The 26,403-nt window shown below is 36.6% G+C and overlaps 1 protein-coding gene across 1 annotated transcript; it reads right to left on the bottom strand.

Moving 5' to 3' along the window:
* HPGDS (hematopoietic prostaglandin D synthase) lies at positions 1-20,406 on the bottom strand. Its single transcript, XM_032239588.1, has 6 exons — positions 20,224-20,406; positions 13,373-13,514; positions 10,590-10,682; positions 9,138-9,247; positions 2,829-2,927; positions 1-316 (listed from the first exon to the last, which is right to left on the bottom strand). The coding sequence occupies exons 2-6, from the start codon at positions 13,503-13,505 to the stop codon at positions 152-154; spliced, it is 600 nt and encodes a 199-aa protein (XP_032095479.1). The 5' UTR covers positions 13,506-13,514; positions 20,224-20,406; the 3' UTR covers positions 1-151.
* Between the last annotated feature and the right edge of the window lie 5,997 nt (positions 20,407-26,403).

The raw sequence follows: 26,403 nt of genomic DNA, 5'->3' as shown, positions 1-26,403 counted from the left end.
TTTTCCTTTTTTAAAATCAATATGGCTAAAGTGAAAATCTTGGTGACGCGAGCGAGGGGGCACGTGGATTATCTAGCAAGCAGATGTGGCTGTCTTATCTGATGGGAGAGATGCAACTCAAGAAAACAAACTTGAAGACAGCATGGATCAGCTAGAGTTTGGTTTGGGGTCTTCGTTTTATCCAGTTAGCAATGGCAGGAATGGCTTGGACTTTCTTCCGTAAAGACACCAGCCTTGGATGGATGTCCAACAGGTCGGGCTTATAGACCAAAAGTGTGGTACTGCAAATCTCCCAGTAGAAATCTGCCCAAGTTACCTAGTTTAAAGGAAACAGACTTTTCATTTGAACACAAAGTATAGCTGTATCAGTATTCCAAGGTTAAAATTAGTTTCTTAATCTAAAACATCCAAAACAATCTTTTGTTATTACAAAAGCAGAATATGTATATGACAAAAATTCAGAAAATTACTGATAACTTACTCCAACACTCAGGTTACTACTGTTAAACATTTTCATGTATAAGATATTTTTCTATGCCGATAGTTAGATGTCATTTTACTAACATGAGCGCTTAATGGTACATTTTCTTGTAACCTTGTCCAGTCTCTACCTCTTTGTGACAACACATTTTCCTTATCTAATAACCAATATGTATTTTTCCATCTGTTCTAAAAATGTCCTTCACAGGACAAAGCAGGATCTATTCCAGGTCTGTGTATTTCATCTGGTTATGTCCATTAGCTCTTCAAAACAGTATCTTTTTTTTTTCACATCACCAAATTATTGAAGATTTCACACTAGTCCTACAGAATGTCCTATCTTCAGGATCTTTGAATTTCATCTTACTTACCTTGTTCCTTTATCCTACATAGTATAAAGGAAGAGGTGCAAGTTATTTCCTAGAGGGCATATAGTTTCAAGTGAAATTATTTGTGGCTAAAATACATTATATTGTATCACATCAAAAGAAATATATGAGTGTCTGACCATTAGAGGTATACCAAGATTGGCCACTGGATTGATGATGACAGCCTGGTCCTACCATTGTACAGTTGGATGTTTTTACCTTTGTGACTAGAAGCCAATGTGTATGCTGTTACTTTGGCTCCATATGATTATCAGAGTGAAGGTTAAATACTCTTTATCTTTTTGTATAGAATTTAATAAAGCTGATTGCCAGTGTTTCAGGAACTTATTAAATATCTGTCAGCCAAGAGAAGCTATTGGCTAGAAGATTCAGAATAAATCCAGAATTTATTCAAATATTTATCAAGCACCTACTGTGTGCCATGCCCTGGTCTAGGTGCTGGAGAGCAAGTTAGGATGCAAGCCCCTTCTCTGATGCAGCTGTTATTTTAGAAGGGAAAATCAGTCAAATATGCAAACTGATGGGAGTAATGAAAAAACAAGTGAAGTCATGTGATGGACTATGGCATGGTCAGGGAAGACTTTTAAGAGGTGACACATAAGCCAAGGCTTGAATGTAAAAAAGGATTAAGACCTGCAGTGAGCGACCTGGGGATTAAACGTTCCAGGTATAGGGAAGAATGTAAAGTCCCTTAGGTGGGAGTGTGAGTTAGGTGTGAGGAACACACACACCAGTGTGTTTGGAGCACTGAGAAGAAGGGAGAGAGTGCTCAGAGATGAGATTAGAACATCGTTTACAAAGGCATTTTAATAGAAAACAAAAAAATAAAGTCTTAGAAATTATTCAGTAAATAGGGCAGGAGAGAAGCACTTTAGGAAAGGCCATGAGGGGAGCCAGTCAGAAGAAATAAAGGGATGTGTGAAGAGGTTGAAAGTTGAGAATAAAGATGTAACAAGTTTACTTCTGTTTATCATCCAGAAGGGCTGAACAGGGCAGATAGCAGTCAGTGTCAGTGGGCTACAAAAAAGCAGTTTCACCTCCCAGAATGCAGTCTCCCTGAAGGCAGGGACCACCACCTACCACAACTTGTAAATCAGATTTGATTTTTTAGCAAGACTACTCATAGGTGGTAGTGTACCCATAGTATCTCGGTTGTCTCACTTTTTTGTGATTATTGATGGTACGAGCCTATGCCAATTTTTCTGGGGTTGGAAAGTGGTGATAGTTTATTTCAGTCTGTCTTATCTATTAACTGGAATGCTTTTTATAAAGAGAAACTTTTTCCAATCAATTGAGATACAAAATGCCTTCTCATTTACCCTGATACAAAATACGTATGAGTTTATACTGTTAGCTATAGTTCAGGTTCAGGAATAGGATATTTACTTGACTTTGCTCACCTTACATCTCCATCTCCTTTCTCCCATACTGAAGATCCTGGTTCTCAATGACATCAACACAATTTATTTTTGTACTCACAATATAAGTATAATAATATCAGAAAAAAAATACCAATAGTACCTGGTATCACCAACAGTATGATTACTGAAAGTAATATGTAATTTTTTGTTGTTCTAATCTAAGAGAATAGCTTAGATGTATAATCAAATTAGTGGGTTTTACAAATGATATTTCTTGAAATAGTTCTTCTCTAATAGAGTACATATGTATTTTGTGTGTTCTTTATGTGTCTCTTTTGCACAGTTAGGTTCATTTACTTCACTTTGATTTTTTAGCATAGCTTTTTAAACTGCTGCTGCTAATAAGTAATTATATAAAATATTTTATGGTTCCAAAGTCAAATCTATTGTTTAAAAGGTTTATTTAAAGAAGTTTAACCTTTGTTCTTGCCGTAAACTCTATTCTCTTCTTATAGGTAGCTTTTTTCAATACGTTTTTATATGCTTTTTGGTTTTTCCTTTTATTTTTTGAATTTTTAAAGATATAAAATATACTCACAGAGTTACCAACAAGCCACTCTTTTCCCTCTAAATATGTGTCCAAATCTTGCATAAGATGAGGCGCAGTATATGTGAGCAACTCATTGAACCTCTGCTCCTGGGAGAGGGAGAAAATATCACATTAAGAATAATGAGAAGCAAAGTAAGTAATATGATCTGAGGAGGAAGTCGATTTCTCCATCTTTATTCCTCCACATGAATTCAAGAAGAAAGAGAAATAGCTAGATTTTTTTTATTCAGATTTATGACACGGAGATTTAGGTCTGATTATAGATGTTAGTCATCTCTTTATTGCTCATGGATTAAAAAAATAAATAGTTTTGTCACCAGTTCTTACAGTTTGTGTATAATGACTAAATATTTTACTCACAAAACCTTATTTTTTCTTAAATTTTTTTTTTACTAAAGCAAAATGATTGTTTTCTTAGATTTCTAAAATTTCCCTTTTTCTTAACCTAGCTCTTTTAAAGCTAAATAATATAACAGAAGGTAAAGAAATTTATTTTGTTTCATAAGCCTGGATTCTTCTAGTTTGGCAGTTCTTCATTTCACTATTGGGTTTAATCGATGTAATGAATCATGATGATCTTGGGCCCTTTTGTATATTCTCCTTGGACTACCATTGTGCCTTAGTATCGGATTTGTCAACCCTGAGTATCATCTACAAAATGCTTCATCCGGTTATCCCCTCTTGATATATAAACGAATATTATTTTTTAAAATTAACATCCTTAGGAATATATATATATAAAACACCCATTTTTTTTAATTGTCATTTTTCTACTTGAAGCTCTGAAGACCAAATAATTTACTCAAGGCCTCTTTCTTGATAAGAGATACTTGTTTATATATAGGAATTCTGCCTGTTTGAGTCTTGGTTATGAAATATAAGCTACACTCATAAAATGTATATGTCATTTATTAATGCATATACATGACCTATAATGAAATCCAACCTTTATTAAGATAAGTCAGATAGTGGATATGTCACCAATTTGTTGATTTATTTGCTGTTATGATTATGTCTTAACTAGATAACGTATACACAACATAATGCCTTATATTTATAGAGTACAATTTGCAAAGTCATCTTTACATACAGGCTGAGCATCCCTAGTCCAAAAATCCAAAATGCTCCAGAATCCAAACTTTTTGAGTACTGGCATGATGCTCAAAATAAAATATTCAGGGGAACATTTCAGATTTTGGCTCTCCAGATTTGGCATGCTCAACCAGTAAGTATAATGCAAATGTTCCAAAATTTGAAGAAAACCCCAAGTCTTAAATACATCTGGTCCCAAGAATTTCAGATAACGGATACTCAACCTGTACTTACATATGTTTGCCAGATCTAAAAACTGAAGCTTATAAAGCTTGTCATTATTTTGACTTTATGTTCTTTCCCCTGTTTTATAGTGTTCTGTGGTTAATATGTTCATAGTTGAAGAAAACATTAGATTTGAGTCTTTCTGCTGCTTACACAGAATTTGTAATCCTGATGAAGAGCAGTGAGTCCAGAACCATGTGGTACTTGCCACAGGCCTGCTCAGCTCAGTCAGGATCGGTCAGAAAGGTAATGGCCAATTTGACTGTGGGAAAACTTTCCAAAAATTCCTGTGTGCACTCCTGGGAAATTCTGTTCTTCTAATGTATATTTCCACAGCTTCAGGTACACCGATATGTGTATATATGCAGACTCAAATAAAACTATTGTATCTGTGCTACTGATTTCTCCTTGAGCCCCAGTTCTCTTTATAATTTTGGTGAATTATTTCAGTCTAATGAAATGTAAATTAATAAACAGTGTAATTTGTATTTGACTCATTTTAAAGAACAGTCAACTAAAACAATGTAAAGAAGATAAAATTTATTACATCTCTTTTTTTCCAGATATATTATTAAAAATACATTTCTTGATCAATTCTAGACAGCTGCTCCTATACTTGATGAATTCAGAAATTTCTTGCCTCCCTTTTTGGAGAGTTATAAAGGAGGGTTTTTTCACCCTGAGAAGTTGTTGCTATGATATTCTAACAAACTACTTTTAGGGAGATTTGTGTATTTCTCCAAAGCATTTTTACATACGCATTACCAAAATTATTTTGTGTTGGAACCAGGACATCAGAATGTCCTCAGGCCCTCTCATTCTTCTTCCCCATCCTGTTCTTTAGATGAGGAAATGGAAACACAGATACATAACCAAAGTAACACTAATGATAAGGATTGTCGTGGTGACCAATATCCAAAGACGTGTTTTACTTCTAATTCTTTTTTTAATTGGAAATGGAATTTTTTAGCAATAAATACTCTGATAGATTTTTGAAGCATATATGACAAGAGTATATTCACTATCCATCTGAAGTGCATCAATATTCTGCCTTTGAAATTTTCACCTGACCATAAGGTGGGAGCAATGCAGTCCACTACAAACAGCCTAAGAAATGAAATACAGAATGGTGCATTTTTCATTATATTATTAGCCTAGTCCTGTTTGTTAATTAGATATTCTCTAGCTATCAGCAATGTTTCTGCAATGTATCCTGCCTTTGTATGATTTATTCATGAACTTGGATGGCTATGTCCTTTGAAATTGTTTTTTGAAGCAGGTAATTTATATAAGAGTTTTGTTACTGTAATACAAAGGTAGAGTGTTACTCTTATCATAAATGTTTGAAGAATATTTTCCTCTGGTAGGTGGCCTCTGTTATGGAGCCTCAGCCACAGAAAGGTAGAAAACAGAAAGTAGAGAAGAGCAAACTGATAAATTGATAGGCTGCACATTAGGGGGGCCTTTGGTACATGGAACAAAAATCTTTAGACGCTTTTTTCTAAATTGAAGATTATCTGTTTCTACATTTATAATAATATGTAAAATACAGATGCCATGTCTGACAAATAGTAAAGATGATTAACACCAAAGTATATAACACTATTAGTTATAATAGTTGATAGTTATTTAACACTTCCTACCTAGTGATAGGCACATATGCTACCATTTAATCCTGCCAACATACTTCAAAGTAGAGACTTATATCCCTACTTCACAAACAGTTTGAACTATAAATAGGTAGTTAAGTGACAGCTAGTAAGAAGGGAATCAGGATTCAAGCCTGACAGTTTGACTCCAGAGCCCAAATGTATTTATGTCAAAAAGTTGTATTTCTGTCATCAAAGCTGAACTTTACTCTTTCCTGGATAGGCAAATATATGTGCATGTGTGTGTGCGCACACCCTACACACCTTACATTTGTATCATGAAGTCAGTAAATGTAAATACTTTTGTGTCCAGATGTCTCTATTCAAATCAGAAGGTGCCAGTTAAATAGTATTTACAGTAAATACTAAGTAGGTAATATGTACTTAAATATGTGCTCAAGTAAATTGAGAAGAGTGCCTGCTATTTGTGCTGTGGCTTTTGGCTATAGGCTTTAGTTTTATGCAAAAATAGTCATGCACAGCTGTTTTGAACAGCTGCTTGCACTGTGGTAGTATACCCACTGGTTAAGAATCAGGCGTTTTGAGTCTGTGATGATTTGAATTCCTTGTGCATCACTTATAGCTGAACAATTTTGGGCAAGTTGTTTACATGAAACTGTTTTCTTACCTGGGAAATTAGGATAACAGTTTTATTCTAAAGGGATGTTTAAATTAGTTATTAAGTTAAGCAATTGTATACCTAGGTGATGAAGCTATAGGTTCTAAATTTGGCTGTCTGGGCTCAGATCACAATTCTGTCATTTGTTTGACTTTGGGCAACTCTAACTGCTCTGTTTCTCACTGTCTTCATCTGGAAAGTGAGTATGACAATAAAAAGCACTTATCTTGAAGGAGGAGAAGGAGGGCTGACTGAGATAACACATCCAAAGAGCCAAGAGTAGCACAGGCACATGTTGTGCGTTTGATGAGTGTGATTCTGATCACTTATTCAACAACTCTGTAATGCCTACTATGTAAAAGACACTGTGATAGCGGTTGGGATCAGTTGAATAATACAGATATGATTCCTACCCTCCTGATGCATCCAGCTTGAGGAGACAAGCAACAAACAAGTAAATACATTTTAAAATAGAGATTGTGATGAATGTCCTAAAGGAAACCACTAGAGGCTGTAATTAAAAGCAGAAGACATCTATTTAGAATTCTGCATAAAGATCAATGATTTGACATATATACATCATTTTGCTTTTATCCCCAAACCACAGTGATGAGTGTTTTTAAAAAGACAGAACCCACAAAGAAGTGGAAAGAGAGGAGAGGAGAGCAAACAAAATTTGAAGCTGGCAAGCAGATGGGTGAATGGCACCTGCAAAGGAAAAGCCAAGAACCAATCCCATCAACAACACGAAATCCTTAAATGACTCAGGAAATGACAGGATGTGTCTACGGTTGGGGTTAAGGAGGTTTGGGAGGGGATAAAATGAGGATTGGTGGAAAACTATTAAAGAAGCAGTTTTAGCATGGGATGTTCTTCATTTCATGTTGCTAGATAACTGTTCCTTTCCTATTCTTAGCAGAAAACAGCCTCAGAATTTTTATAAATTTAGAAGCACAATATCAGAAACTTAGAACTCAAGGATTGATGAATGAAGTTGAGAAATGCTTTCTAAAAGTAATGCAGAAAAGCAAAGAGATGAGATATAGGAGAAGAGCCAACATCTGAATTAGTGGAATTCTAATATAATGGAACAAAATAAAGTGGAAGAAATCAATGAAAGAATTAAAGGCAATTTCCTTGAACTAAAGGACGCAGGTCCCAGATTGAATGGACTCACCAAGGAAGTAGCACAATGGATGAAAACAAGATCATACCAAGACTTGTCATTGCAAAATTTTAGAACTCTAAGGGCACATGTTTTATAATCTTTCAGAGTGGAAAAAAAATAGGTCACATACAAGGTCAGTAATTTAATTGGATTCAAACTTCTCAACAGCTAAAATATTATAGATAACGTCTTTCAAATAATGAAAAATTACTTTCAACAGAATTCTATACCCAGCCAAACTATAAAACAAATTTGAGAATAAATAAAAACATCTTTAGACAAATAAGGCGCCAAACTTTTATTTCCTATGACCAATAAGCTCTTGGAGGATTGTTCCACAAAAACAAGGAAAGAAAAGAGGAGAATGAACCCAGGAAAAGCTTAAAACAAACAAACAAACAAAAAACTATCCAGGATAATAATAAATATCTCAGGATGACAAATGTGACCAAAGTATCTAGGACAACCATACCAGAGTGAAGCAATGTGACTCACAAGATAGACATATTCATGCCATCTGTCATAATCATATCTGCTGTTGTCAAACCTTCACTTTAACTTTTGGAATACTAGAGGATTATGCCCCAAATAAACAATGGAGTAAACAAAGAAAGAAGACAGCATCCAGGAAACAGGACTCCAACTCCATAGAACGGTATCACTGTAATGACAGCAAAGGGAATTCCAATGATGACTGTGCAGAAAACCTAGAGAACTCCGCAAAGAATGGAGATCTCCTAGACAGAGCACTCCAAGAAATATTGGAAATAACAGATGAACTGAAACTACATTGACTTTGTGAAAATCATATTGGCAGTCTATTGGATACTGTGGGAAGTCAGCAATAAAAAGAAACAAAGGAATTACTAATTTTGAGGAAGATAAGAAAGGACATATTATAAAAACCTGCTACAGTGCACAGTTCTGTATATTATTTGCATAGCATACTAATCACAGAATATTCATTTAACCAAAAAATGTTAACATCACTATATCAGGAGCTTGGTGAAAAGGAGACAGGATGACTATGTAAGGGAAAAAAATGTCATTATAGATTGAGATCCCTTATCCAACATGCTTGGGAACAGAATTGTCTTCAATTCCAGATTTTTTCAGATTTTGGAATATTTGCATACACATAATGAGATATATTGGGGATGGGACCTAAATCTAAACACAAAATTTGTGTTTCAGGTACATATGTGTATTATTTGCATAGCATACTAATCATGTTTTCAGGTTTCATAAGTCTTTAGAAACCATCTACAATCAGAGGAAGTCATATTTACATATCCTGTAGCAGAGATGTGTAAATCCTAAAGAAACTGCTAAACAAATTTTTTAAAGGGTTGCATTTGAGGAGGAGTTAATATGAAGGGGCACAATAGTGAATTGCTGTACTTTATTTTAAACTTTTAAAATAATAATTTGATATTTTAAAACTATACATATTGTTTTGATAAGAAGGAACTTTCTAAGGCACCTAACAATGTCTGGCAGGTGGTACATGATTAATACTAGGAATAGCAAATGGATTACATTACTTTCACATCTTGCTTTTTCTCTGCCCAAGGAAAACATGACATAAAATCGTCCAGTGTGTCCACAATAGCATCAACTTGACATTGTTCCATTTCTGTTTTTCCAGCCAAATCTAAGGAATAGAGAGGGGCCCATCGATATGTTTAATTCAATTTACTATATTAAAAAGTTTGTTTTTAACAGATACTATATTCATATGGTTGAAAATTCAAGAGTATAAAACAATATCCAGTGAAGACTAGCTTCCGTCCACCACATTTTGCTCCCTTATCTACCTACCCTATTAGTAGCCACTTTAATTAGTTCCTTATGTATTCTTCCATTTTCTTTATGAAAATACAAGCAACTAAAAATACATATCCCACTAGATGTGCTTCTTCACCCCATATCCCTTACAGATCTTTCTTACAAGTACCCAAAGGGTGTACTTGCTTTTTTTTTTTTTTTTTTTTTTTTTTGTAGCTACATGGAATTTCTTGAGGTAGGTGTGCCACAATATATTTAGCCTTAACTGATTAGGTTTGCTTTCAGTCTTTTGTTAATACAAGCAATACTACAATAAATAACCTGTAACTGCATTATAATTTATTTTATATAAAGAATTATTTTTATTTTTGCAGACAGTTTTGGTCAGGAGCATTTGTTTTCTAACTGGATACTAAAAGTTTTAAATAACACAGGATTTTTGTTCTTTTGTCTCATTTGTTAATCATTATTTTTGCAAATAAATCATTGATCTTCCTAAAAGTTTTCTTAATGGTGCCAATTTAAAATGCTTCTGTGTAGAAGCAATTCTGTGGATGAATTGTATGTAAACTATACCTCAGCAAAGATGTTCAAATCAAAAGAAAATGATTGAGTAGGACGGGAGAAAGTGTGTCAGGCAAAAACAGGAATGGTTTCTATTGTTTCTCTTCAAATATCATGGGGCGGGCACTAATGCGGTAATCCAGAAGCCAACTAGCCCCTTCAAGCTTCCTCAGATGGCACTGAGTGGAAGCAAAGGAACTCCCTTTCTATTTTTTTCAGCATGATTAGGATGAAGGACATTACTGAGTATATAATTTTAATAGTCTAAGAATTTCAACCTCCATATGCCATATGTATTTTCTGCTAAGTAATTTTCTCTGATAACTTATAATATGCATACCAGCAAAAGTTTGGAATGAAACATGCCTGTCCAGTTTCTCAGTTAAACTTCAAAAAGGGCTTAAAGGGCAAAGAGATATAAGACAGGAGAAGCAGGAGGCAATATAAAATAAATAGTCTGATTGTCTAGGGAACTCACGGAAAGTTAAACTGATACAGGTGGCATATTTATACTTTTCTCTATTATTTACTTCCAGTCTTATTTGTACTGTGATATGGTATGCTAAAGTCATTTAATGAATATTGAATATATATCATGTGTTTGTTTCAGTTATCAAAAATCTTAAGCACAATAAACCTGTTACCTGTGTTTTTGATCAAATATCTTGCTATTGCTAGGCTCTGGTGAAGGGTAAGTCCATCAACTTCCAAAATGGGGATTTTTCCAAATGGGAGAGCTTAAAATAAAATGAGCAAAAAGTCAACTTCATAACAAAACCAGAAGTTATGATACTTCCATTTTTACTGATAAGTATGAAAACAAAGCATGATTTTATGAAATCATGAAATACTTAAATATTTATTTTTAAAGGAACACTCAACAATCTGTAGTGGAATATTTACATTTTATAAGTTTTTTTAAGTTGTTAGGAAACCTGATTTAAAGTTAGTGACAGAATTGGTTCTTAAACCCAGGTTTACAGTGACACCATATACTGTAGTGTATTTTATATGCTTACTATTAAAAATGTTCTTTTAAAGGTTTATTATTTTTTGTCACCTCAATCACGGATTATTAAAAATCGTATACTGGGGATTATGAAGAGTTTGATTTACATATTGAGTTATGGTAAGGAATTTAGCCATAGCCCTTTAAAAACTGATACATAGTAATTGCACATATTATGGGGTACATGTTATATTTTGATATATGCACACAATATAATAATCCAGAAATTTTTGTATTTCTTAATTTCTTCATTGACCCATTGATCATTTAGGAGCATGTTGTTTAGTTTCCATATATTTGTATAGTTTCCAAAGCTTTTTTTGATTTTCAGTTTTATTCCATTGCAATCTGAGAAAATACTTGATATGATTTTAATTTTTAAAAATTTATTGGGAGCATTGTAATATGCCCTCTGGGGCTTCAGGGGTTGCAGGCACCCCCGCCTAGTTGCCACTGCAGGGCCCACACAGAGTTTGCTCCTGCCAGCACCAAAGTGGTTGGCTGGATCCCCCCCTCACTCGCTCATGTGCTCCCTCCCACAAGGGACTGAATGCAGTGGACCATGTAAACAGGGCACCCCCATCACGAGTCTGACAAAGGGATCAAGAAAAATTCTTCATCAGCATTTTTCCAGTGAATCCTCTGTCAGCTCAACTTTAAGAGTTATCTGCAACTACAAATTCATGAGCCTTTTTCTGTATCTCTGGTGATTTAGCTTACCTTCTCCTCCCCAAGGTTTATGTTTGAGCGCTGGGCCTCCTAAGTCACCTTACCATTCTTTGGCCTGCTTTTTAGTTTCCAGAATGTTGTGCTACTGTATCTACATTCAAGTTTGATTTCTTTGTCTTTGTGGACTTCGGCCCTTTTGTAAAGTACTTCAGTATTATCAAAGGAGAGAAAAAAATGTTTTAAAGAGAGAAAATGTAGACTCGTGTGCAATCTACCAGGTTTGTCCAGGAGAACATTTTAATAAAAGTATCCAAAGATGGAATGTGTTGACTGGTTTTCTAGGTTCTAGGAGAGGGAGTGTCATAGCAGGTTTTGAGCACTAGAGAGCACTGCTAAACTGGACACCAGATGAGACCAAACAGCATTTGTAATAGAAACTGCTTCTTAGTACCTATTCTTTCCTTTCTTCTTAGAGTAATAAAACCCTGGATTTTTAGCTATGCAAATGATTATCCACACTTAAATCAACATTTCTCACTTTCTCTTGTAGTAATAAGTTTCCCTTGTAGTAATATGTGTAGTAATATGGACTAAATTCTTATCAAGTGATGTATGCAACTTTCTAATTATGCTGTTAAAAGGAAGGGGTGTGTCCCCTCCCTCTTTCACACTTTCCCTGAGCTACAGTGTGGAAGGAGAGTGAGCTATGTCACACTGTATAAATAAGACACTGACGGTGGCAGATCAACAGGAAACCTAATATTTGACAACTTTATAGGACATCATGATACCCATCTGGGGTTTTGTGTAAATGAAATTTCTATCCTTTTTAAGACAATTTTTACATTGTGTCTTTGTCTATTAAAGCATTTGAAACTATCCTAACCATCATGAACTTTAAGATTCAACTCTGAAAATCTATGGATATATTAAGAAAAGACAGAAATTCCATTTTCAGTAACAATGAAAAGTGGAGGTAGAATAGGGAATGAGGCACTCAGTGAACTTCTGTTTAAAAGCTAACAGGCAAAATTTGTTACATGTAATATCTGCACCTTTCTATCCATCTTGGTCTAATTAATTAGTGGATAAAAGTAATGTTCACCTATTATATGTTCACCATCTTAAAATCCCATGTGCAAATTCTGATATCAGAAGCAACATTTGGGTATTAATGGTTAAGTATCATGAGAATGAGAAATAAGATACACTATCTCACCAGAGAAGAGGTCTCTGCTTAGAAAAAGAATGGCTATAAGGGCAATGACTTTTAAGGAACTCTTGCTTCCAAAGGCATGTGGCCATTCATTGATAATATGCCAATTATCATAGTAGTTTTGTTTTGGCATAATCTAGTGCAAATAGCTTGGGCTTGGAATTAAATTCACCTGGGTTTGAAACTCAGCTCTGCTTGCTATGGTCATGAATCTGGAAAAGTTACCTAAACTCTGTGCTCTTCAGCTATCCCAACAACAAAATAGAAAAAAAATATGTCTCATGTTTCTTTCATCTCGTCTGACATAGCTTTATACTGGTTTACCTTTATATTCTCTTTCTATAAGGTTTGTGTTTTCACCTCTAATAGGAAATTTGCTTGATCACACAGCATTTATTTAATTTGTCTGAAATGCTGCTTCTCAATTTAAAGCTACATGAGCTTCGAAACCTTGATTTGTTTTCATTTCCTGGAGGAAAACCAAAAGGTTTTGAAAGCATATTTTTCCTACATTTATTATTTGTGCTACTTACTTGATTTGATTTCAGGCCAGTCAGCTTGTTCTATTCTGTGGTCTTCATACTCTATGTCCAAATAAGCAAATATGTAACGAATAATTTCTGCTCTTCCCCTCATATTAAAATAAGTGAGTTTGTAGTTTGGCATGATGCGATTCTGGAAACAGAAAAAGGGAGGGATTATTCTAAGAGCCCTCTAGAGAGATGTCTCAATATTTTTCTTGAGGATTTTTTTGGAAAACTTCATGGTTATCTCTTGAGATAACTGGAGACAATTATAAATCACTATCTAATTACATATGAGAAATAAGATCATCTCTCTCTCTCTCTCTCTCTCTCAGTACTAGTTAGAACATTACAGTGGAATAACCAAATTTAAACCTTGTTTATAAAAATATTCAGATTAAGAGGGTATCTACACACCAACCTTTAGCATATGGAGCAATAAAACTTCCCACTTTAATGTCACTGGTGATGTGTAATATTTGATATTTTCCCTGTTTTGTTTGCTCTGGTGACACAGCTCAGCGAGGACATCTGGGTAAGGACAGCCAAGTGCTGGGCACATGCAAGAGCAATGTGAGTGCCATGCCAACCTGTCATTGCCTCTCTTTCCTCACCTGTGGCTTTCCCTCTAGGCATCCAAGGACTAGGGCAACATTGCTCTCTGGTTCCCTCTGACTGCCTCCATGCTGCTGGGTTTTACTGGGTTACTTGCACCACGAAACACACCCCGGCTTGAGACCCCTGCAGGGATGGGACAATCTTCCTTCATTCCCTCTGTGGAGGAACAAAGCCAACTACTCTTACATTTCAAAATGTTTACCAATACTGGTCAATTCGGTCATTATAATCTTAGGGCCTTTAAGTGATTTGTATCTTTTCATTTTCATTGTTTATAAATGGCTAATGACTTTAAGCACTTGTAGTGGAATACGTTTTAATTTTGTAAGATCAAACAGCTGAGAAAGAAATGTTTTCATGTGAAATTCAATTCTTTGAATTTGGGCTTTGGCCAGTTACAACCTTCCTGAATTTCAAAGACCACTTTTTATAAATAGCAATGTTAACATGGATTTGTAAGTTAATGAGGTAATGCATATAAGGTGCATAGCATAATGGCAAACATAATCATTAGTGTTAGTAATAATAACTTTGATCTTATTCTGTAGTCAAAAATAAACACTATGAATACAGCACACTGAAGATAAATTATAATTATGGTAACTAAATAAATAAAAGCATATAATAACAATCATTTACTTAAAGTAGTGCGTTTAAATAGTTTATTCTCTGCTAAGAAAGTTTTCAAAGAATATTAATAGAATACTAATTAGATAAAAAGGAAAGTTGGGCTCCAGCCTCAAAACAAAGTTCCATCAAAAATCACATCACAGGCTAGGCACAGTGGCTCATGCCTGTAATCCCAGCACTTTGGGAGGCTGAGACAGGTGGATCGCCTGAAGCCAGGAGTTCGAGGCCAGCCTGGCCAACATGATGAAACTCCATCTCTACTGAAAATTCAAAAATTAGCCAGGCATGGTGGTACGCACCTGTAATCCCAGCTACTAGGGAGGCTGAGGTAGAAGAATCTCTTGAACCCCAGAGGTGGAGGTTACAGTGAGTCGAGATAGCACCACTGCACTCCAGCCTGGGCAACAGAGCAAGACTCCATCTCAAAAAAAAAAATCACATCACATAAAAGGTCAAATGCAAATCATAAAAGTCTAGGTTGCCAAGCCTTGACTTCAAGTTTATATATTCCTGGAGTCTAGTGGGAAGAGGATAACCTGGAAATAACTGTTTGGTTGCCTATCTGGAATCTCCAAGGTTCAGGAAGTGACAGTGATAGTAATTCCTAGCAAACCCAATTTTTCAGGCCCTGGCTTCTGTGTCCAGGTGTTGTGGAGTGAAGCTGGTACTCCTTGCTAAAGTGAGAGAGCTACTGCCAATCATTCCTGCCCAGTTTGCATCAGCCAGTTCAATCCCCACCCAACTGAGATGTAGCACTCACCGCATGTATAGATAGGTGGGAAATGTCCTTGGAAGACAGAAGAATTGACTAGCGTCAACTAAAAAGAATTCCATGATTTACAGCCACAATTTTTTTTCAGGGAGAAACGTACATATAAAGGAGTTCAAATTTGTGAGACTAAATGAAGTGCCCATCAGAAGAATGAAACTGTTTTCCAGGTTATTTAGAAACGTTGAGCTTAGAAATAAATAGTAGAAAAGGTCTAAGAGCACCAAAATAGTAAATTAAAAAGTTATGAGATTATTATTATCCAGGAAATGAAAAGCATAATTGTTATATAATTCCTGGACCTATTTGTTTTAAATATCAAAACAATTTCTAAAAGCCTGCAGAGTAGTGTGATTATCAGTTGCAGTTTCTATTTGGTGATTTGTTTGTTTCTTTTGTTTTGTTTTGTTGAGACATAGTCTCACTCTGTCCCTCAGTCTGGAGTGCAGTGACACAATCTGGGCTCACCGCAACCTCTGCCTCCTGGATTCAAGCAATTCTCCTGCCTCAGGCTCCCAGGTAGTTGGGATTACAGGCATGCACCATCATGCCTGGCTAATTTTTCTATTTCTGGTAGTGATGGAGTTTCACTATGTTGGTCAGACTGGTCTTAAACTCCCAACCTCAGGTGATCCACCTGCCTTGACCTCCCAAAGTGCTGGGATTACAGGTGTGAGCCACTGTGCCTGACCTGCAGTTTCTATCTGAAAATCATTTTATATAAAACTTTTAATTGATTTTATTGGCATAGTCAAATGTTTCCACAGCATGAAGAAATTATATTTTCTTCCTATAACATTGAAAGTTATCAGCATTACACCAGGAGTAGTGGCTAATGCCTGTAATCCCAGCACTTTGGGAGGCTGAGGCAGGCAATCATGAGGTTAGGAATTTGAGACCAGCCTGGCCAACATGGTGGAAACCCATCTTTATTAAAAATATGAAAATTTGCTGGGCATGGTGGCAGGCATCTGTAATCCCAGATACTCAGAAGGCTGAGGCAGGAGAATCACTTGAAACAGGGAATCAGAGGTTGGAGTGAGCTGAGACCATGCCATTGCACTCCAGCCTGGGTGACACAGTAAGACTCTGTGTCAAAACAAAACAAAACAAAACAAAACAAAAAACAGTCATCAGCATTAAAAGTTAAACATACAACCTTTTCTCATTCAGTCAAATACCATGTAAATACCAGTGTACACCTGCTGAATTCTTCATGAAAACAAAGTGATTGCTTTTTGTTGTTAATTTACAAAATCATGCTATTTTATATTGTCTTCCACTCAAGTAAAGAAGAGATTTAAAAATTTTCAGCATAGGTTGGTAGTTATCTATATTTCTCTGCAAAAAATATCTTGAAGTCTAAGATTTGGCAGAGGTCCATGAGCAGCTAACAAATGTTTATCTTTCCTTTTAAAATATTCTTTCAATAGTTGTAACTCATTAAAGAAGCTGTACTTTGTACATGACATTCCTGTAGTTATTTGTATAATTATGTTTTCTGTTTATCTCTGGAATGGAAGATGTTACATCAGGACATCCATTTGTATAATAAACTACATGAAAAGAGAAAAATGAGCCTGGGTGCAGTGGCTCACATCTGTAATCCCAGCACTTTGGGAGGCTGAGGCGGGCAGATCACTTGAGGTCAGGAGTTTGAGACCAGCCTGGCTAATATGGTGAAACCTAGTCTCTACATAAAAATATATAAAAATTAGCTCAGTGTGGTGGTGTACAACTGTAATTCCAGCTGCTAAGGTGGCTAAGGCACGAGAATTGCTTGAGCCTGGGAAACAGAGGTTGCAGTGAGCCAAGACTGCATCACTGCACTCCAGCCTGGGCAACAGAGTGAGGCTCTCTCTCCCAAAAAAAAAAAAAAAAAAGAATTATCATCAAATATACTATAACTCAATAGACACTAAATGCTTTTTAAAAGTATTTATAACATTATCACTCATTTGTGATCAAAACTCTTAGCAAAATGAAAAATCAACAAAATTAAAAACCTCTTAACAAACTAGTAATAGAATACTTCCTTAACACTATAAAGAGTCTCTACTAAAAACTTACAGCAAACATCATACATAATGGTGAACCAATAAAAGCATTTTCTTTAATGTCAGGAATAACAAGAATCCCACTGTAACATCTGCTACTCAGCATAATGCTGGACAGTCGAGCTAATTCAATAATGAAAGACAATAATAAATGACATTTATGGGTCGTAGGAAGAGAGTAACAGAGCCGTCCATTTGCAATCAAAATGACTGCAAATCATTGAAAATCATTCAAGAGACTCTACAGATAAACTGGATCCTAGATTTCAAATGGAAATGTGAAGGACCAAAATAGCCAAGACAAACAAAAAAGGAGAACAGAAGAGGAAGACTTGATGTAGCAGATAGCAAGACTTAGATAAAGAGCTTTGTAATGTGATATTTGTTCAGATGTGCATTAAGAGTGTTAAAACAGAACCTCACAAAGAGGACAGAGATGACAGAGTGAGGACATAAAGAAACTAGACTAAAATGGTTCTGAGACAACAGAGGGAAAATAAGCATAACTAGACCTCAACTTTCTATCGTACACAGAAATAACATCTAGGTTATCTGGCTATGATTTGACTACCCTAGCAAAACTCTAATATCATTCTGGTCCCTTATTTCCTGTTAGCTTTATTTCTGAGCCCCTCCACTGTCACTGTGTTAGGAATCTTATGTAGAGAAAACTACATGTTTGCTGAAATGATTCAGAAGCGTGAAGTTAAAAAGTTGATTGTGTTTGAAGATCTTTACATCTAAAATTAACCACTGGCTTCCTTATACCCCAAAGTAAATCGTGTGAAGTTGCTGATTCAGGAGATAGATAAAAAACATCATTTAGAATTCTGTTTGAAAAATAGCCTATACGGTTTTTCAAAGAACACATAAATAAATAACTAATAAATACCCTGGATAGAAACTTACATATATAAACTCATCCGTGCCTGCTGTGCCAAGGGAATCACTGGAAAGCACACTGTCCCTGGGAACCAAGGTCCCCTGGGCCTGAGGTATCTAACCAAATAACCCAATGGCAGGACTAAGGATGCCTAGAACAAGTGCCAGCATGAGCCATCACCCTCACAAAGCCCCAGGTAAAGCTAGCCATGAAGGTCCAGGAAGCCAGTCTTGTCCTAGGAGCTGGCATGGCCTTCTCAGTATTTCTTTCCTGCCCTGGAAACTTGGTGCTGGTATTAGGAAAGTTACTACTTCTATTCAGTTACTATAAGCTATCTCAAAAGTTAATTAATAACAAAGAAAGGTTGCTAATTCTCTCTGCAAAAAACATCTGTCTCTGCAAACCAGCCTGACTCTTCAGCTGCCATAGATTAAAAAAATAAAAAATAAAAGGGCCCTAAATCTGCTAACAACAGAAAGGAGGGGAACCTGTTTCTTTCTAGGAAAAATGCTGCTCTTTTGTAAACCAGTTAAGTGTTATTTTAAACATAGAACTCAGGAATCAATCAAAAACAGGGCCAGAAACCTTCAAAATCCTGGCTCTGTTCTCTCCTAGGCTCGTTTATAACTCTGGACCTCTCATCTTTAACCACCTGGTCATACTCATTTCTTATAAAACCATAAGGTCACAATTAATCCTGCTGCTGGAACCCCAGATGTCCTTGGCTCGTGAGCGCTATCATAAATCTGTAAATCAACCTGCACCCCTAAAAGGCTCCCCTCTGGAGGAAACACCAACTGCAGGGCCCCTTCTACACCCCATTTCAGCAGGAAGTAGTTAAAGAGGATCGACGCCCCTATTCCAACATAAATTGAATTTTCCTGTTCAGATGGGTGAATAAGGGAGTGTGTTCTCTTTCCGGGTCTATGAGGGGCTGTAGTTTTAAGGGCAAGAATTTGCCAGCGCCATGCCCCACTCCCATCTCTCCATCAGGGAGATTCAACGGTTTATGTTTGAATTTCGCAGGCGCGGGAAGAAACTAAGAGTCAATCACTCCAGCAGAAGTTCTAAGGAACTCCTTTCATTGGCCAGAGAAACTTGGGAAGGTGGGAATTTCTCCCAGAGTAAATCCCCCTGCTCCTTCACCCACGCCGGATTTCCAGCTCTCTGGAATCCCCTCCCACATGGTGGGAGCTCCCTTTCCCCTCCAGATTTCCCCTCTGGAATCCCCTTCCACACTCTTTGTGGAATTCTTTCTCTTCTTCTCCTTTCCTTCTCTTTTCTCTAACTAAATAAAATCATCATTCTGCAACACTTCTTGGGTCCAATATTTACTTTCACAAGCATACAGAGCACCTGCAGTGGTCCCATCGCTTATTCTTTAAGAGGTTAGAGGCCACAAACACACAGAATTCTCTCAGGTTAGCCGTGTCTCACCGGCACCCAAGAAAAAACCGGTTACAATAGAATGCAATTCTTGTCAAAGCATGGAGGTGCTTCAACAAAATGTGGCTTAAAGTAATAGAAAATATTACAAGTAAAATTCTTAAATTTTAAAGAAAAGGAAAGAAAGTGAAGAGCCATGAGATAAAATTCTCTACTCGATCAATTCAAGTGATTGAAAAATCACTTGGGAAAATTCTGGAAGTAGTCACAAACCCTGCTTAAGACAGGATTTTTCCTCTAGCATTGATTATATTTTCTATGTTAAAATCCACTTGAAGAGATCTTTTTAAATCTTCTGTACCTATATTTCTCTTAAAAATGACCATTGGATTTTTACATAGTCATATATGCAGAGAGACTCTGGGTAAACAAGGTCAGAGTGAGTACAATCATGAAAATAGCTCACAAAAGAGTTCCTCAGTCACAAATCTCTGTGGAGTTCAATAATATTACTTACCTGTGTTGTGTCTTTTAGGAGTCTGTAGGGTCCTCTATCCCTGGGTATATGACTGTGTCTTGGGTTTATATGACCAGTAAGTGATAATCACAAGCCAATGAGAGGACAGGCAACTTCCTTCCACCTAAAGCTCTTCCTTCTTTTCTTAGATGAAACATGCATGCCAGGCAATTCAAGCCTGCAAAGACTGCTGGTTACACAGGATATCTGGGTGTAAATAACCCGACCCATTTGCATAAAAGGTAAAGTGACAGTTATAGCTGCATATGTCTGCCCACTGTTACATGTTCATTTATTTTTAGTTTCACACCATTGACACCTGGAAAATAAGACAACCTGAATGCAATTCAGTCATCTTTGCAGATGCAAACATGGCTTGCTTCCCTATTTTAGAAACAGTTTCTCCTGTACCTGCCGTATGTTCCTTCAAGGGAGTGTCTAACAATGTCATGTATTTCATTTGTTGGTTTTTGGTTTCCCCTAGTGGAACTTAAGCTCTGTAAAGGCAGACACTTCACTGTCTTGTTTACTGTTATCTCCTCAGTACTAAGAGGGGTGCCAGGCATGTCATGGGCACTAATATACATTTGATGATAGAATGACCCTAATTTATAGTTCACATCTTTTCAAAGACTGTAAATTTGCATTGCTGCTGGTATATATCATTTACCCTCATAAGTGTTTAAAGTAAACCTGGTGTAGAAGTTTCCAATTCATCTTACTTGTGATCCTTTTACAATTTCGTAACAAATGCCTAGACATTTGAGAAATTTATTTTTCACTTCTTAGGCAGGAATTAATTTCATTTATGATATTAGGACAGCACAGTGAAAAGATCAAATAAAATGACTTCCTGGGCCTTACTGAGCCTGAGGATTGTTCATGAAACATTTAAATGACCAGAAGGCTTTCAACTTCCAGGAAATTACTCCCACAGGCAGCAATAGCAACCTATCAATCATGTCTTATTTCTGATTTCTAAAGTGCCTTTAACTTCAAAAAATATGTTTACATCCACTTAGTATAAACATCAGAAATGAAAATAAATATAAATACTAGTTTGTAAAAAGTTAGAGTAGACACAAGTGTAGCTCTGACTCACAAAAAAACGATACATGTGTGTCAAAATCAAGTGCAAATGGGTTGAGAGTTGGAGCTATACAAAATTAACACAATGTATTTATCAACTTTGATAGTTTTAACTTACATTTTCAAAAAAAGTCTTTTTATCCTCACCTCAATGATTTTTAATTCCTGTTTTTATAAATAAGGAAACTGAGACTTGGGAAATTAGGTAAATTGCCTGTGAATTTTTGATGAGACAAGCTAGGATTAAAACCCAGGCCCTCTGATGACACATTTAATATTTTTCCCTACAGGATGCTGCCTCTATATATAATAAGAGACTGCTTCAGTTAAAAAAAAAAAAAAAAGTCAAATATACAAAAAATGGCATTTGTCTCATTTTGTATTACAATTTTCTTCTTTGCGACCAGTTGTTTTGGCTAGAGAAAAGCAAAGTAACACTTCACGGATTGGGGAAGGAGCCGCCACTTAATCCTTGGTCACAGATCCACAGAGGCTGCTCTAGAGGCACCCATTGTCCTTGTGTGCGTGGCCTCCACGCCAGGAGCTCTCTGCAGCTCCTGTAGCATTTTCACTTTGCTACCTTCTTGCCCCAGCGTGGCAGTTTAACCACTTACAATGCTGCCTGAGATTCCACCTGCCCAGTACCCAACAGAGCCACTTCTTCTCTGTGGTCTTCCCACCTCCCTGCAGGCACAACAGGGTCTCCAGGGCCCCTCTACTCTTGGGAAGCACAGCCTTCCCTTCATCTCTTCTCCCAGCTCAGGTGGGGATGCTCTAACTCTCCTAGTCTTTTATCAGCTGTGGGCCTTTGGGCAGGTAAGTTAATCCTTCTGTGCCTAAGTTGCTTTGCCTTTATATGGAGATTGATTCTACAATAAATATTTACCTATTCCTAATCTTTGCCAGGTATTGATCTCAATGCTAGAGATAGAGCAGTAAAAAAAAAAAAAAAAAAAAAAAAAAAAAAAAAAAAAAAAAAAAAAAACAGAGAAAAGCAAATCTTCATGGAGCATTCTAACAATATTAGTAATAACTTCTTCATAGGCTTTTAGAGAATTAAATGAGTACACAGCTATGTGCTTCAAAGGGTGCCTGATGCATAGTTAGGGATCCCTGTGTGAGAGCAGTTAATATTAGCGGTTCACCTGAGGGGAAGATCATTTCCCTTCAAGAATCGATGCTCAAGATTCCTTCCCTTTCTGTGGTTGGGTTTTGGCACCAAAAGCAGGAAGAGAAGTAGCTGTCAGGTGTGACATGGTAAAAACCCCATAAACCTGCATACCTCAGCCATACCTCGGCTTTCTGTTAAAACTGCTTTCTGTAACCCTAATGTGACAGGCAAGCAGTCCAAACCCATGCCATCTTGGCCCCTGTGACTTGTAATAAGTAACTAAAGTCTGTAATTTCCACCCTACCCAGGCAATGTGTAAACTAACGCTTACCTTAACTTCTGTAAACCACTTAAGTAACAATCAAAATGTCCGAAGCCCCTCACCCTCATCTCCACCCAGGAGGTAATTTACAGAACATCCAAAGTCCACTAGCCCTCAGAATGTCTACAGCCCCTCACCCCAACCCCGCCCCTCACCCTCACCCCCAAAGTGGTTTAAGAGCCTAAAAAGTCTTAACACCCTCCTTTCAAGGCCACAGGTTACAAAAACGCAAGTCCTCCATAGCCACCGGCAATAAAAACCCTGCAATTTAGCATACTTTTGTCTCAGTGTTAACTTTCTATGCTCGCTCCAGTACAACACAGGCAATTTTTATTTTTCACCGTGCTTCATCCTCTCCTGAGGAAATGAGCACGGAGCCAAGTGTCTACTGGGATAGGAGGAGGAAAAGGGTAAGGGCAAAGTGAAAACCCCTCATAGATTGTTACTCACAGTTCCCTGCTCCCCAGGGCGACTTCTTCATGCCACACACCCTTCAGGAGCATGCTGTGTGTCCAGACTGCACTGCATGAGAAATACCCATGAATCAATCATGTTAAGTTGTATGATGACGTCCACAGTCATTTGAAGCCCTATTATATTTTAATGACTATGTCTTCATTTTCTCCAGAGGCTTTCTATTTGGAAAACTTTTAATTCTATGGTGTTGAATTAGCAAATTCCTAACTGCTGTTAAAAATTCAATGTTAAATCATGGTCCATTTCTGTCCTTGTTTTCTTTATTTGCCCACCTGTAGTGATTAAAGAGTTTCATCCTGGAATCACGACCACTTAGAGGAATCTCAAACTTCCATTATTTGCAAGCTCTGGGACTTTAGGCAGCTCCTGACCCTCTCTTAGCTTTAGTTTCCTCGTCTGTAAAATGGTGATGATAAAAATCATTCTTCTCAGAGTTGAAAGGATTCAATGAGTTTGTGCATTTAAGTCACCCAGTGCCTTGCTTAGCAAGCCGTTGCTCAATAAGTAATGGAAAAATAGGCACAATTTTTAAAAAGCAGCCCACAAATTTGTTCCTCTTAATTTATTTTGGTAAAAGAGAAGTGTTCAGACAAACTGGTTTCTCCTTTTCTAGCTTCTCTGTTGATGGGGAAGGGAGGAAGTGTCCAGCAGATGCCCACAAAACTTCCTTCGCTCAACTTCTAGAGTGGTTTGGTTTACTTTTGTATATTTTATTTAATAAAACAGTTTTCCTTTTTATAGTTATTTGAACAACTAAAAATATGTAAAACTGAAGTATTTAAACCTGGGGTTGAAAAGGCAAGAAATAAAGCATATGTTTTTCTGCTTCTAACCTACTTGAGTGATTGAAACATGCCTGCAAATATTTTAGTGTCTATGTTTTCCCAGATTTCAATCATGATAATTCTATTTTCCTTGTCTGCCCCTTCAGATACTGTGAAGGATGATATGGTAATTATGTCCAAGGTTATGAGCAAATCTTTCACTACCTAGCCTTTTGGCTAAAAGAGGATTCCAATATGTAGGCAAATAATAGCAATATAAATAGCTAAAATTCACTAAGTATTTCCTATAGGCCAAGCATTCAACCAGGTGCCTGCCTTGTATTACATCACTGAATGCCCCACAAAACATCACAAATGCTGCATGTACCCTCGAGTGTGGTTGCATAACTGACTGGGCCTTGTCATGAAAGCATTCATAGATGGAAAATTCCTCAAACATTTGAATCTTATTCACAAGATTTCATGTTTATTCTTCTGTCAAGAGTGAGGAAAATAAGCATTAAAATAAGTAAGTAAATTTGTTTTTCAAGATTTTTCCAGAATCAGTGTCACCTCTGTATCATCACAATTTGTACTTTAGGAAGAAGGACTGTGCACTAAGTACCACCTCTGCCTGTACCCTGTCCTGTAGCCCCCAAAAGAGTCATGTCTCCTCTCTGAACCTCAGTTCTTAGAAAAGAAAAGAGATAACCTAGTGACCTCTGAAATCGTTTTCTACTGTATTATTTCATGACTTACTTTTTTCCCTGAAGACATTTCTCTGTCTTACATGATAATTGAATAAAAACTAAGTCCAAAAAGGCTCAGAGCTCATATGCTGAGAGTTACAGGTGCACAAGTTATCTCTGTCTCCAAATCTAGCAAGAAATGCAAGACTCTCAGATCAAAGGAAGGCCACCCGTTCTGATAATCCCAGGTCACAGGAGGGACTTCCTAGTTATAGTTACTAAGATCACACAAACGAAAGTATAATTTAGATAGTGTTTTTTTTGGCGAGATTAAAGTGTCTTCCTAGAAATTATCAAGAAGAGGCAACCAAAATGTACCTATTAAAGGAATTTGTATATTTGGAATTTTCTCATATTTCAAAACCAGATTAATCTGAAGAGGTGTGTTTTCCTCATGAAATCTAGTAAAAGGAGATTTTGGAGAATAAGAATGTATCAGAAAATTTCTAGGACTCCACAGAGAGCTAACATCAGCAAACACGGACATTTGCGTTTATCATGTACCTGGTATTCACTCAACATTTTAATTTGCCAAAGTCTCAAAGCCAGCAAGCAGAAGATCCAATATTGGAACCCACTAGTCAGCCTTCAGAGTCTTTGCAATTAATTACTGCACGAGATTTCCTTCAAAATATAGATTACTAGAGTGAAAGAAAAGAAACAGGTTACAATCATTTGCTGACATTTTCTTAGCATTATTCAACTTTCTCTAGCCTAACTGTACGTATCAAGCAAATTTCAGACCTAAATTCTTTCTCCTTAGCAGGTTTTTGTTCACCATTTGATTCTGAAGTTGGTTTTGCATGCCTTCATATCAAACATACAGACTTTCTGGAAGAATACTTTCAGATTGGCCTGTGGTCCAAAGAAAGGAAGCTACACACAAGAAGGAAAATCAAGACATCTCGGTTTCTGATGACACAGCTCACAGTTGCTGCCCTGTTTCTAGGGGATGGAGAATTCTACAGTGAAAGGAGAATTTTAAGAGATGACTGCAGAAATTAGATGAAACTTCAATCCTTACAACACAAAGTTACACAACAATATTTTTTAAAAAGCTATGTAAGGAAAGGAAAAACTGTTTTCATTTTTACCAACATAACAAGAATATCCAGAAAACAATGAACAAAATATGCTAAAAATATTTTTCAGGCCTCCAAGATACAGTTTTGCTACATATACTTTGGCTCTTCATAAACTTGAGCCATTGAGAGAGAAAATATTAGCTGTTTCTAAAACTCTAGGATCCAGTCCATGAAGGCTAGAAATGGCCTCTTTTCTAGCCTTCATGGACTATATGTACATTTTGTTGGCGTTAACAGTTAAATAACTCATGGGAAGCTACTGGCCTTAATTACAATTAATCACCAAATTTTGGAGACAAGATCCAGAATTGTCACTGGTCTGTGATTTGGAAGAACTCATATAAATGGTAAAATTTGTCCTCTGTGGACATCAACTGAAAGATGACGTGTAAATGTGATTCTGAAAACTTGAATGTTTCCTAAATTTTAGCACAGACTCTGTTGACTATGTAACGAATGTCAGACACGTGGTTTTGAAATCGCAGCATCTTTTGTTTAAAGACTTTAGATGGATTTGACATTTGGCTATTCCCTTTCCAGTTGCAGACATTTTATTAGGTCCAACTTGAAAAGACAGGCTTTC

Source organism: Sapajus apella, unplaced genomic scaffold (genome assembly GCF_009761245.1).
Source record: "Sapajus apella isolate SASKATOON/1434 unplaced genomic scaffold, GSC_monkey_1.0 scaffold45, whole genome shotgun sequence".
Taxonomy (NCBI): domain Eukaryota; kingdom Metazoa; phylum Chordata; class Mammalia; order Primates; family Cebidae; genus Sapajus; species Sapajus apella.
This window is presented reverse-complemented; position numbering and strand designations above follow the sequence as displayed.